The sequence below is a fragment of the Papaver somniferum genome, chromosome 7 (genome assembly GCF_003573695.1).
Source record: "Papaver somniferum cultivar HN1 chromosome 7, ASM357369v1, whole genome shotgun sequence".
NCBI lineage: Eukaryota > Viridiplantae > Streptophyta > Magnoliopsida > Ranunculales > Papaveraceae > Papaver > Papaver somniferum.
The window spans coordinates 270266762-270279617 of NC_039364.1; the positions used below are offsets into that span (position 1 = coordinate 270266762).

The following is a 12856-nucleotide window of genomic DNA, read 5'->3' on the forward strand; positions in this document are numbered from 1 at the left end:
TTTTTTTAAAAGTTTTTGAGCATCTGCTAAATTCTACTAGGACCATTGGTGAAACGGTTTGTCAACCGCAAGGAAAGTTCACGAGTCGGGGTGCTACGGTTCGTGAACCGGGTTTGCTAACCCTACTCGGATCGAGAACTCAGATGACTACGGTTCGTGAACCTGTTTCACCAACTGTTATCCTTTTATACCAACATAAAAACTCAGATCACCACGTTTTGTGAATTGTTTCCTACTGAAGTTAGGGTTTGCGAACTGGTTCGCCAACGTTTACTGTATTTCTGAAACTCATATATTGCAAACTGGTTTGCCAACCTATCCTGAGCAGAAATAGCAGAAGTTTTGAATTTCTATGTTATGATGTTTGAAATATTCCCAAATCATAAAATCACTTGCATGGGAAATTTTCAAATTATCCACAAATTAATTCTCAAACAATATATTGTTTCGAACTAAAGTGTGAGGGACCTTTGAACATCTATGCTTGAATCATATTTCGATACTTTTAACAAGACAATTTTGACTCCAAATTTCTTCTCTGTAAATCTACTAGAAGTCCTACAACATAGTCTCAAATGATAGAATAGTAAGATGGTGAGTGAATAGAATGGTTCAGTCTTCACATACCTAATAAAAAAGTTCTCCAAATGTCTTCGTTGATCTCTAGTCTTCGAGGGTGATGTCTGATACTTAGCTACCAAATTTTAACCTAGTCCGAGACTTGACTTAGTTAACTAGAAATCAAGATATAGTTTTGATCAACTACTATTGACAGCAAGCTTGAGATAACAAAACTTGCGGGTTCAACCGAGCCTTGCTCTAACACAATCTACTCCTAGCACCATGTCACACCCACCAAGAGTAAGCAATATAACATCAAACTTGAATGTATGTCTCTGCATTTTCCATGAGAACTGTGGACATCTAGCATCACTCACCAATTAATTACCATAAACAACTGTTACTTGAAATGATGTTGCAGGTTCAATGAAATTTCCACTGCTTCTAGCAATCTCAGGTTCAAGAAAGTCATGCGTGCTCCCATCATCCACTAACATTATGAGATGACTTTTCCCTCTAGTGACTCCCTGAATCTTGATGGTGTTGTGAGACACATTACCAGCGAGAGCATGCAATGATATCTCAACTTCTTCCTCAATCTCTTATATAATAGGTGAACTCAATGGGGACTCTTCTTTTGAAGATGACAACTCAGCATCATCTGCTACTAGCATAAATAATTGTTGCTTCACACACATGTGTCCCATCTTATACACTTCATCACAATTGTAACATATATTTTTTTTCTCCTTGCTCTCATTTCAACATATGAGAGTTTCCTTATTGGTGGTAGTTTTGGGCTAGTGGAATTACTGTGCCTTGGAGAGGGTGAAATTGATTTGGAGGGTGTAACAAAGTTTCTCGAACTGTTGCTCGGAATGGAAAAAGGTGGTAATTTGGTGGTAAAGATCCTTTTGAGCAATGTTTTATAGGAGTATTTTCTTGCATTTTAGCCAGATAAATAGCTTGTTGCAGATAAGTATGAGAGAATATTTGAACAACTATCATGAGCTCCTTATTTAACCCACTGATAAAACTAGAAGTGAAATACTCCTTTGTTAGGTGCTTGTTGTTAGCAATCATTAATGCGTTAAACTCCTCAAATAGGTCTTGATACTCAACTACACTTCCAAATTAACCCAGCTTATTAAACTCTTCCACAACATCGTCATGGACAAACTCATGAAAACGGGATGTAATATCCTTACTAATTTTCTCCCCAAGATATCATTTCACGATCTTCTTGATACTCCTGGTACCGAATATCTGCTTCTAAATGTAATTAAGGCATATTCATAACTCGTTTTTCTTTATCCATAGGATGAAATTGAAAAAACTTTTCGTAGTTAAAATCCAATACCTTGGTTTACTTCTATCAAACTTAAGAAACTCAACATTAGGTTTATGAGAATTTGAAAATTGTTTAGATATTGATGAAAATTACCTTCAGAAATCCCGCCTGTTTCAGATCTATAATCCTATCCGAATCATAAATGGTATAAAGGATAAAGGAGATAGAACGTATATTCACTTTAAAACTGAAACAGATGACAAATAAATAATATAAAGGAGACAGAACGTATACTTCCACACTGAGTTACCCACATACCTGGATCTACAATTATTAGAGCACACAATCACTAGATAAAGGCACTAATCGATCTGTCCCAACGTATAAAAACACTACTACTTTCATTACAATTTGAAAATAACCTATATAACCTGGCATATTTAGGGGCGACCCCAAAAGAATTAGGGGCGACACAAAAAGACAAAAAAGGTCACCCAAACGTAAAATGTAGCCGTCCCTTATCTCCCATTTTTAATGGCCAAACTACCCTTCACAATCAGTAGATAATTTTACAATCGGAAGTTAATCCACAATCGGGAGTCAATTTAGTTTATATAACTTCCGAATATAAAGTATTCCCAAATAAAATCCTCTATCTTTTGAATTTTGATTATTCTATAATCGGTAGTAAATAAAGTTATCTTGACTCCCGATTAAAGTAGACCTTTGGCAAAAATAGTACCATAATCGGTAGTGAATTTAGGTTATTTAACTCCCGAATATAGAGTCGCCTCAAAATGAGATTTTGCAAATATTCTCTATTTTTTGAATTTTGGTGGAGCCTATAATCGGTAGTAAATAATTTTATCTTGACTCCCGATTATACAATAGACCTTTGGCAAAAATGGTACCATAATCGGTAGTGAATTTAGGTTATTTAACTCCCGAATACAGAGTCGTCCCAAATGAGATTTTGCAAAAATTCTCTATTTTTTGAATTTTGGTGTAGCCTATAACCGGTAGTAAATAAAGTTATCTTGACTCCCGATTATACAATAGACCTTTGGCAAAAATGGTACCATAATCGGTAGTGAATTTAGGTTATTTAACTCTCGAATATAGAGTCTCCCCAAAATGAGATTTTGCAAAAATTCTCTATTTTTTTAATTTTGGTGGAGCCTATAATCGGTAGTAAATAAAGTTATCTTGACTCCCGATTATACAATAGACCTTTGGAAAAAATGATACCATAATCGGTAGTGAATTTAGGGTATTTAACTCCCGAATACAGAGTCGCCCAAAATGAGATCTTGCAAGAATTCTCTATTTTTTTGAATTTTGGTGGAGCCTATAATCGGTAGTAAATAAAGTTATCTTGACTCCCGATTATACAATAGACCCTTGGCAAAAATGGTACCATAATCGGTAGTGAATTTAGGTTATTTAACTTCCGAATATAGAGTCACCCCAAAATGAGATTTTCCAAAAATTCTTTTTTGAATTTTGGTGAAGCCTATAATCGGTAGTAAATGAAGTTATCCTGACTTCTGATCATACATTAGCTCTCTTTGCAAAATATCCTACCATAATCGGTATTCAAGATAGTTCATATAACTACCGAATATAAGTAGCCCCAAAATGAGATTTTGCCAAAATCCTACCATAATCGGTTGTTTCGTGATATTATTTATCTTCCAAGTGTGGTAGATAAAAAAAAATACATGGTCACAATCGGTAGATAAAAAAAATACTAAACTACCGATTATGAAGGGACATATAAATATTTTAAATCTATTTTGTCTTTTTGTGTCGCCCCTAAAGACGCCAGGCTATATAAACCAAAAAGTTAGCTTTTAATGTGAAGTTATTTTTTCTTGTTTCCGACTCCGAGGATTGACTTTTACTTCTGGAATTTCTGGTATTCACCGCCCTCTTAAGCTCAAAACAAAACAAGTCCAAGCTCTTTTAGGCGTGCACCAGTTGCGTTCCTTGCCTAATCGGCCGGGTGAGTGGTACCTATGGTGCTGTTACCTTGAAGAAAATAATAAGAGTGCTCGTAAAAAAATGTTTACATTAGGGCGGCCCTAGTTATAGTGTGAGCGAGCGAGCTCGTGATTTCAGAACAAAAGTGGCGCCAAAACTAGGGTTTTAGAAATGGTTATGGAATCAAAATCCCCGAGTTGTAATTTAGGGGTTTTAGATTCTTTAACTCAGGAATCGATTTCTGAGATTTTAGTGAGTTGGGAAAGTTTTCGATTGAGTACTGAAACTCTACTTAAAGATACTGGAAATCTATCAATTGGATCAGATTTTATTTCTACTGTACATATCCTTTCTAAACACGGGTTACAATCTCTCCTTCAAGATCATTTTCTTCAAGCACTAGAGGTAAAATCAAAATCGAAAAAAGAAATTGAACGATTTTATTTTAATTTCACTCAATTGGTTCTTCTTTTATTTACTGTTTTTTTGGTTGCAGGAAACATTTGAGAGAAATGGGGTTTTAAAGTTTTGGCAGCATTTTGATGCTTACAGTGATCTTGCGATTCTGGAGACGAACCCATTTGAAGTATGTACGCTGATTTTCACTGTGTAGCTATTAAATTTTTCAATGATAATGGGGTTTTAATTGTTCAAACTAATTTGGTTGGACAGATGAAGGAAGAGAGTGTTCAGAGAGTATTGTGTAAAGCTTTAGAAGAGATATGTTTGGAAAAACAGTATCAAGAAAAATGTCTTTTAATGCAAGTTCACGCGTTACAATCGTACCAGGATGTTATATCCAAGGGAAGACATCCATCAGATGTTGATAGAGTTCGTTTGCTTTCTCGATACCAATTGATGGTGTCTTCGGTTCTTATGACTTCCCTTCCTCGCCATTTCCCTGGTGCGTTGTTATGCTGGTCTAGTTAAGGTTTAAATGTTCATTTTGATTGAGTTTTTGATGGGTATTTGCGTATCTCTCTAGGTTTCATGTCATGTATGAAATTGTTTGGAATTTCCATCATCATTTTGCATCTAACCTCGACTTATGTCAGAACCAATTTGTCTAGATCTTTTTGTTCTCAAATGAGAGTTAGATTGCTATTTGTGTTGTTCTTTACCAAACTTTTTCCAGAGATACTCCGCATGTATTTCAAGGAAAGATTGGAAGAATTAAGCACAATGATGTCAGGAGAATATGAAGATGGTAATGCCAAAGATGATATGGATGTTGATGAAACTTTCCGTGAGAAGAAAATCTCTGAGAACAACAAACTAGTAAGAAACATTGGGAAAGTTGTCCGTGATCTTAGAGGTCTGGGATTTACGTCTATGACTGAAGATGCCTACGCATCTGCTATATTCTTGCTTCTAAAGGTACACTCTTCTGGATGCGAAAGAAATTTATTCTACCCTATCATTCCTTTATTATGGCTGTTTAAATTCAGAAGCAAGGGTCCATTTTAGTTGCAGTCTCTCTAATTTAACATATTTTCTTAATGTGTATGCATTTTACTTACTGTATTGCTGTTATTATCATTCCCGTTTGTTTGCAGAGTACAGTTCACAATTTGGCTGGTGATGACTATAGGAATTCTGTTTTGGAGTCGATTAAAGAGTGGATTCAGGTAACTTCTGATATCTCTCTATAGGACTCTTGTAGCTGTTCACTGATTGTGTGATGAAGTTTGAATAATAATGATGTAATTGACTAGTGTTTTAATCCTTAGATTGTACTTCCTTAGTATCAAAGTTGCTTTGCTTATTCGATCGCAACTCATAGCTTAGCAATTGGACATTTTTCATTAGTCAGAAACCGCAGAATAATGAGCAGAACTGCTACTGATATTATTATGTACTCCTTTCTAGAATGTTCCTCTCCAATTCTTGCGCGCCCTCCTAGCTTATCTTGGAGATTCAGTTAGTTATGATAGCCCCACATCTGGTCTGAAATCACCATTGGCTTCACATCCATCTTCTTGCTATCCTGGAATCAATACTCCCTCTGAAGGACTTGTCAGATGGCAATTGCGCCTTGAGTATTTTGCGTATGAGACACTGCAAGATTTAAGGATAGCCAAGCTCTTTGAGATTATCGTGGATTATCCCGACAGGTATTTTCCTTTCTGACATTTTTGTATATGAAATCTGCTAAATATATTTGGGGTTCTGTTATCCAGTACGCTGTTTATGAATATAATCATCATTGCTGTTGCAGTTCTCCTGCAATTGAAGACTTAAAGCAATGCCTAGAATATACTGGCCAACACTCAAAGCTTGTTGATTCATTTATATCTGCTCTAAGATACCGCTTGCTTACAGCTGGTGCCTCAACCAATGACATTTTGCACCAATATGTTTCAACCATCAAAGCACTCCGGATAATAGATCCCACAGGTGTTTTCCTTGAAGCAGTAGGTGAACCAATAAGGGACTATTTAAGAGGAAGGAAGGATACAATTAAATGTATTGTCACCATGCTTACTGATGGACCTGGTGGAAATCCAAATGGGCCTGGAAACCAAGGGGATGGTCTTCTTGAGGAGTTAAATAGAGATGAAGATAGTCAAGAAAATACTGGCTGTGATGATGATTTCAACTCTGATGACAAACAATCATGGATCAACGCTGAGCGGTATGTACTCTATATAGATACGTCTTCATTTATTAATGTATATCTTTGTATATGAACATTCTTTTTACATCGTTGGTGGTTGGCTCTCCTTTTGCAGCTGGGAGCCTGACCCAGTAGAAGCTGATCCATTAAAGGGTAGCAGGAATAGAAGGAAAATTGACATACTTGGGATGATTGTTGGCATCATTGGTTCTAAAGACCAGCTAGTTAATGAGTATCGTGTTATGCTGGCTGAAAAACTTCTTAATAAATCTGATTATGAAATCGATTCAGAGATACGTACATTAGAACTCCTCAAGGTGAGTACTCTGTCTATCAAAGATTTGCAGGTCTAACTATGTTCTAGTTTTGATTTCTAATTTCACTAGTTTTGTTATTTGTTGCTGAGTTTTCAGATACACTTTGGAGAGAGCAGCATGCAGAGGTGTGAAATTATGCTTAATGATCTCATTGATTCCAAGAGGACAAATACAAATATAAAACAAACTTTGGCTCAATCGTCTCAAAGAGGTGAATGTGCTTAGCAAATTTATTAACCTGGGCACCTAAGTTGTTATGTTACCAAAACTTAACTTAGGTATGTAGATTAAAAAAAATCCATCGGCATGTATTCAGTGAGATTGTTCTGTATATGCAGATGGTGAGCAAGGAGAAACGGAAGTCTCTCTACATCATGTTGACGCAACAATCATATCTGCAAACTTTTGGCCTCCAATACAGGTATTTAAAGACAAATCTAGGATTATTCATGAAAAATAGGTTTTTGACCTTGAAGTTAGATTCGAAATGTTGTGCTTCGCTGTTTAGTTGTGAAACAATCATGAAAAGTAAGTGTTTGACCCTTGAAGTTAGACTCAGAAATCAGAATACTGAAATGTTGTGCTTAGCCTTTTAAGCTCTTTCAATGGGTAAATGTACATGTACATTTAATACTTTCCTCCAACATTGATTATCTGGCGAGAAGTGTTATATTCTCTTGGAATATAATGTTTTTTGCTGTGTTACAACGACACGGTGTCGGTGTCGGTGTCTTGTATCCAATACGCTACTCCGACACGACAACTTAAAAAACTAAAATACGTGGACACGACACACACAATATAAATAATCATTCAATTTAGTAGTTTAACATAGATATATAGTAACTATACAAGGTAGTGAATTTGCAAAATGTATGCGTATAATATGTATGATTAATCCAAAAGGCATTACATAAACCTCACTGGAGAGAAGAAGTCGGGATAAGAAGGGAGAAAGTCTAGAGTAAGATCAGTGGCCAGATTTGGAACTGATATTTTGTTAATAAAGTTAAAACTTCTCATAGAATCTAGTAAAATATCTAAGTTCCCTAATACTAAGGTATCGATTTATCTTGACAAATGTTGATATCTAGTGATATTTAGTCAAAGTTCTCTAACTGAGTTGTATCTTGAAGTATTGGGAGTATTAATACGTGTGTTCGTGTAAATACGTATTGACATGGCTGAATTGTTTTTTAGGCATGTCGTGGTAACACTGGTTTTTTGTCTATTCCCTGTTCATCTAATTTCATACTGCCAACCTTTTGTGAATTCTCAAAACTGGTTCCTTTCACTGATATTAAAGAGAAATGACAGGATGAAACCCTTAATGTACCAGAAGCTGTTGATCATCAACTTTCTGATTATGCAAAAAGGTTCAATGAAATCAAAACCCCTCGCAAGCTAATATGGAAGAAGAACCTTGGTACTGTGAAGGTAGATACGTGGAACAACCTTATTGCATCACCAGATATCAGATTTTTGTGCAGTGTACCATTCAGTGCTTGTTTTCTCTACGATGCTCATTATTTTTGCATATTTTGCTACAGCTGGAATTGCAATTTGAAGATCGAGAGGTGCAGTTCACAGTGCCTCCTCTGCATGCTGCAATCATTATGCAATTTCAAGGCCAACAAACTAGGTAAACTCAATATTTCCTCAAGTTCTGGTTTCTGTAGAATCTTCCAATGAATTGAATTGCACATCATGTTTTGTCAGTTGGACCTCAAAGAATCTTGCTGCAGCTGTTGGGGTACCTGTGGACACACTTAATCGGAGGATTAATTTCTGGATAAGTAAAGTAAGTTGGATAATTCATTTTATCAGAAGTTTCTTGTACTATCATTCAGAAAAAGTTTTCTAGTTGGAAAATACGTCTGGTGTTTCATACTTGTAGCAGGCTTTACTTAGTTGTTTTTACTTCTAAGTGACTATGATCTGTATATGTAGTATATACATTGTTTAAAGTTTTAAATTATTCAAATTAGCATTAGCATATTTTAGTTCTCCAGACATTGCTAGAGAAGCTCGTGTAGATTTCTCACAGTCATAACAGTCAACTCGTCTCAAATCTTAAAATGACTAGTAGTTACTTTCAGGTGAAAATTCTAGAAAGATGTAAACTGTATTTTGAACTTTTTGAGACAAATACATTAGTAACTTTTGTTTGCTTTTTTCTTTTTATTTTATTTTATGCAGGGAATCCTTTCAGAATCACTTGGAAAGGAATCTGATAATCACGTATTTACTCTTGTGGATGGAGCGGCCAGGAATGGCGTGAACAGTGCAAACTGTGAGGAGGCAGCTGATGAGGATGGAGAGAGATCCGTGGCCTCAGTTGAGGAGCAACTACTGAAAGAGATGACTGTATATGAGGTTTGTGCCGTTCTATCTGCTTTTGTTTAGCTTCTTGTCATATTTTCACCCACATTAGTGTATGCCCACTTGTTTGTGTTTTTTGTTAATGTTCAATTTGTGTGTTAATTGTGTGGAACGCCTTCATACTCCATCTGCGAAATACCTATAAATGAATATCATGAATCAGAACCATGACCTAGGGAGCGTGGTTAACATTTGTTTAGGATAGCATTTAGAGGGTAGGACTCGGTTTAGCAACCCGGGATCAAGAACCTAGAGGGTAGGACTTTGGCCCTTAGAATCTGCTATTAGTTTATAGAATTTTACTAGCATCTTTGGTGGCACTACTTTTTACTTTACTTTTTTTCCTTTTTGATTTTGGTAACTTCGACATGGGTTTCCTTTCTAGCCTGCCGCAACTTGTTCAGAATTAAAGGCTTGGTTGTTGTTGTTGTTGTAATTATCATGGATCATATGTTTTTACCAAAAGTTCTGCTTGGTTGGAAAATTCTGTATATTCTAACAGGAGAAAATTCTAACTTTCAGATTACTGATTACTGGTTTTTGTTTGCAGAAATTCATCTTGGGTATGCTTACTAATTTCGGAAGCATGTCATTGGATCGGATTCATAATACTCTAAAGGTAAACCATCCTATTAAAGTGATTTTTTTTTGCAGAGTCAAAGAGAATAGATAATTGTTACTGATAAAACAACACTTTCATGAACAGATGTTCTGTGTGGCGGATCCTCCGTATGACAAATCACTTCAACAGCTGCAAGGCTTTCTTTCTGGTCTTGTATCAGAAGAAAAGTTGGAATTAAGAGAGGGAATGTACATTCTGAAAAGATAGTGATGTAGATAGGTTGAGTGCGGCCTTTACTTTTAAAGACGCACTTGATTTCCTGGTGAGTTATCTCTCCTATACCGTCTGGCTGGTAAATTTATTTTGCTAACAACTTGGTAACTAGCGAAATTCCATTCCTTGAATCTAATCTTACTAATAAATAACTACGCAAATAAAATCTGATATATTCAATTGAAAATCATGTTGGCTTATTCTGTTATTCTTCTCCCTCGGTGCTTCCAGAAATGTTCGAAAGAATCAGAATGAACCCATGATTTCCAGCACAACTTCGTGTACCCCAAATACTGGGTTTTTGGAATCATACCACACATTTCAGGTTGGTCACACCTTTCTACGCCATTCATAGAAGATTAGTTTTCACTGTAATCTGATTATTGCTCATATAAATTTGTAAATATTCTTCATTTTACTGGATTATTTAACCGCTATAAAATGCTAAGCAAATAATTTTTGGTTTAACCTACTTTGTATGATGAATTTGATCAAAAGTTTACATAACCATCTTTATTAGCTTCAAGTCTGCAACGTCATATTATCATGTCGTGTTGAAAAGTAAGGTAACCCGATTCTTTCATTGGTATGTAGGGGACCAGCAATTAAGACAGTCATTGTCTGATAACTAGCTAGTATATTCTTCTTATGAATGGGAATTGAGGCAAAAAATGTGGAAATGAGGAATAAAATTCCCTATTGACCCGATAAGATAAGATGTGGTTATGGAGTAGCGTATATATATTTAGGCTACACACATGTAGGTACTCTTTGACTCATTCATTTGTTATTAGCTTATTACCAGTTCCCCACCTATACCAGTTACAGGCACTGTAAGTTTCCAAGAAAAAAGAGAAAGAAATAGTCCACCACCTCTCTGTATCTCCCACAAAACCCAATCACTTTGCCGGATTTCTCAAGTAGGATGCCGTCGATAACGTATTTTGCACAGTTGTTATCGCTGCTTTGGAGAGTTGTATTTTGCTTGTCAGAAGCTGTGGCTGATCTCTTCACTAGAAGGCTTTAGTCTTCTCTCTTTTCCTGGTTTTAGATTTAGATTTTTGTGATTGGTTTCGTACATAATTCGGGAATATGGTCTCTCAATTATGAGGTAATTGAATGGAAATCAGAATTTTGATGGTCTGTTAACCATGAGGTAATTGAAATTGAAATTTCTTAAAGTACTGTGGATTTTTGTATACCTACTAGTCAGCTGTATGTTGTATCAATTCTTATCATCATATAGAAACTATAACAACCATATCATCATCATCATCATTTAATTGAAATACAGGACTCATCTATCAGAAGATTTCTTGTCTGGAAGAAAGATTTTGGGAAAAATATCTGGTCTGTGTTTATCTGAAGATTAATTTTTTTTTTTGAGAGAGATCAGAAGATTTTTTTAATTGAAATACAGTAGGAATGGTCTGGAACAAAGATTTTGGGAAAAATTGCTGGTCTGTGTTATCAGAAGATTAATTTTTTAGGAGGGATCACAAGACAATGATTATAAAAATAGTGATGTCATGATGATGAGGGATAGAGTTTTGTTTTCCTGGACAAGAATATATGTAGGAGTTTCTTTTCCTGTTTCTTTTTTTATGTGAGACACAAAATTTATTTTATTCTCTTATTTTTTTTCTTCTCTTATTTCTGTTCTTGAATGTGATGTGAATGAGACAAAGAAGTAGTTAACTCTCAGGTCTGAAGGAATCCCGGGAGGGTCGACCGGAATGGAAGTCATGCGTTTTATCAATTTGCAAATTTTTACTCGCATTGTGAAAAAAAGAATAAAAACTATGTCAAATTGCTTGAATCAAGGTCAAATTGCTTTTTAGTAAGTATTGATCACATAAAGATAATAACATTAGAAGGGAAAAACCAACCTATATTCTCTACTAGTTCGTCGGTTCTCAAAATAAAAAGAAGAAAAATAAACACTGAAAAAAAAAACGAACAATAATATAGCTATGAACATCTAGTCTAGGTCCTAGGCTGGATCACTCAACCAGCTTACTCCATTTTTAATAACTTTCTAGTTCTGGTTACCGCTCGATTCGAAGACGTCTTTCTCATCATCTTCCTTACCCTTTGGCTTCTTATCCTTCTTGATCTTCTCGATGAGATTACTGTAGCTTGTGCATGTGAATGCTTTAATAGCATTGAAGTTCTGAACAAAGCAAGTCGCAGCAATTCCAGCCACTACCGTACCCACAAGAGATTGGACTAGAAATTTGTTTTGTAATAGTTCTGCCGCCATTGCCATGTTAGGAGCCATCGATCTGTGTTACGAAAGAGAATGAAAAGAAAAAGCTGCTGTGTGGTTTTAGGGTTTCTACTAAAGAAAGATATGGGTGGTGTTGGTGAAGTGAGAAGAAAGCAATGAGGTCCTTTATATATAGATTTGCTAGCTAGGGATTCTTAAGGAAGGGGTTACCTGGAAGCTAGAAGAAACTTCTTAGCCAAGACTAGTTGGCTTCCATATTGAGAACCGGACTCTCTAGAGTATAACTTGGAGGGTAAGTCCCATGAGTGGATATTTCCGCCCTTAATTGTTGCTGCCTACGAGATATGATATGTCCGTTCCGAGTCTCCGACAGATCATTAGCAGTAGGGACGGATGCAAGTGTTGGCTAACTGCGCTCTGGGCCAAGGGTAATTTCCAAGCCCACTAGTGGATCGGAGGGCTAGTCGACCTAAAACCAAGATTAGCTCTCATATGTCCTCCCCTGAGCAGTAGAGATAGACATGTACACGAACCAAGTTAGAAGACCGTCTTCGTATTAGTAAGGTTGAAAATTACTTCTTTCCGTGTATATGTAGAGGCTGTTTTTTCCTCACATATTAATAAATTTCACCTAAATAAA

The 12856-nt window shown here is 35.9% G+C and overlaps 1 protein-coding gene across 5 annotated transcripts; it reads left to right on the forward strand.

The window, feature by feature from the left end:
• Positions 1-3940: 3940 nt before the first annotated feature.
• On the forward strand, positions 3941-11639 carry LOC113300418 (anaphase-promoting complex subunit 2-like). Of its 5 annotated transcripts, XM_026549651.1 has the most exons (19): positions 3941-4240; positions 4332-4421; positions 4508-4739; positions 4971-5212; positions 5392-5463; positions 5705-5949; positions 6054-6470; positions 6568-6769; positions 6866-6980; positions 7108-7190; positions 8087-8206; positions 8320-8411; positions 8489-8570; positions 8969-9145; positions 9702-9770; positions 9858-10035; positions 10218-10311; positions 10581-11142; positions 11281-11639. In XM_026549651.1, exons 1-16 carry the CDS (start codon positions 4007-4009, stop codon positions 9978-9980), a joined length of 2595 nt encoding a protein of 864 aa, XP_026405436.1. In that variant the 5' UTR covers positions 3941-4006; the 3' UTR covers positions 9981-10035; positions 10218-10311; positions 10581-11142; positions 11281-11639. The 5 variants fall into 5 exon arrangements, with proteins under 5 accessions (XP_026405436.1, XP_026405435.1, XP_026405437.1 ...); XM_026549650.1 differs by having other exon boundaries at positions 10581-11639; XM_026549652.1 differs by lacking the exon at positions 10581-11142.
• Positions 11640-12856: the final 1217 nt, after the last annotated feature.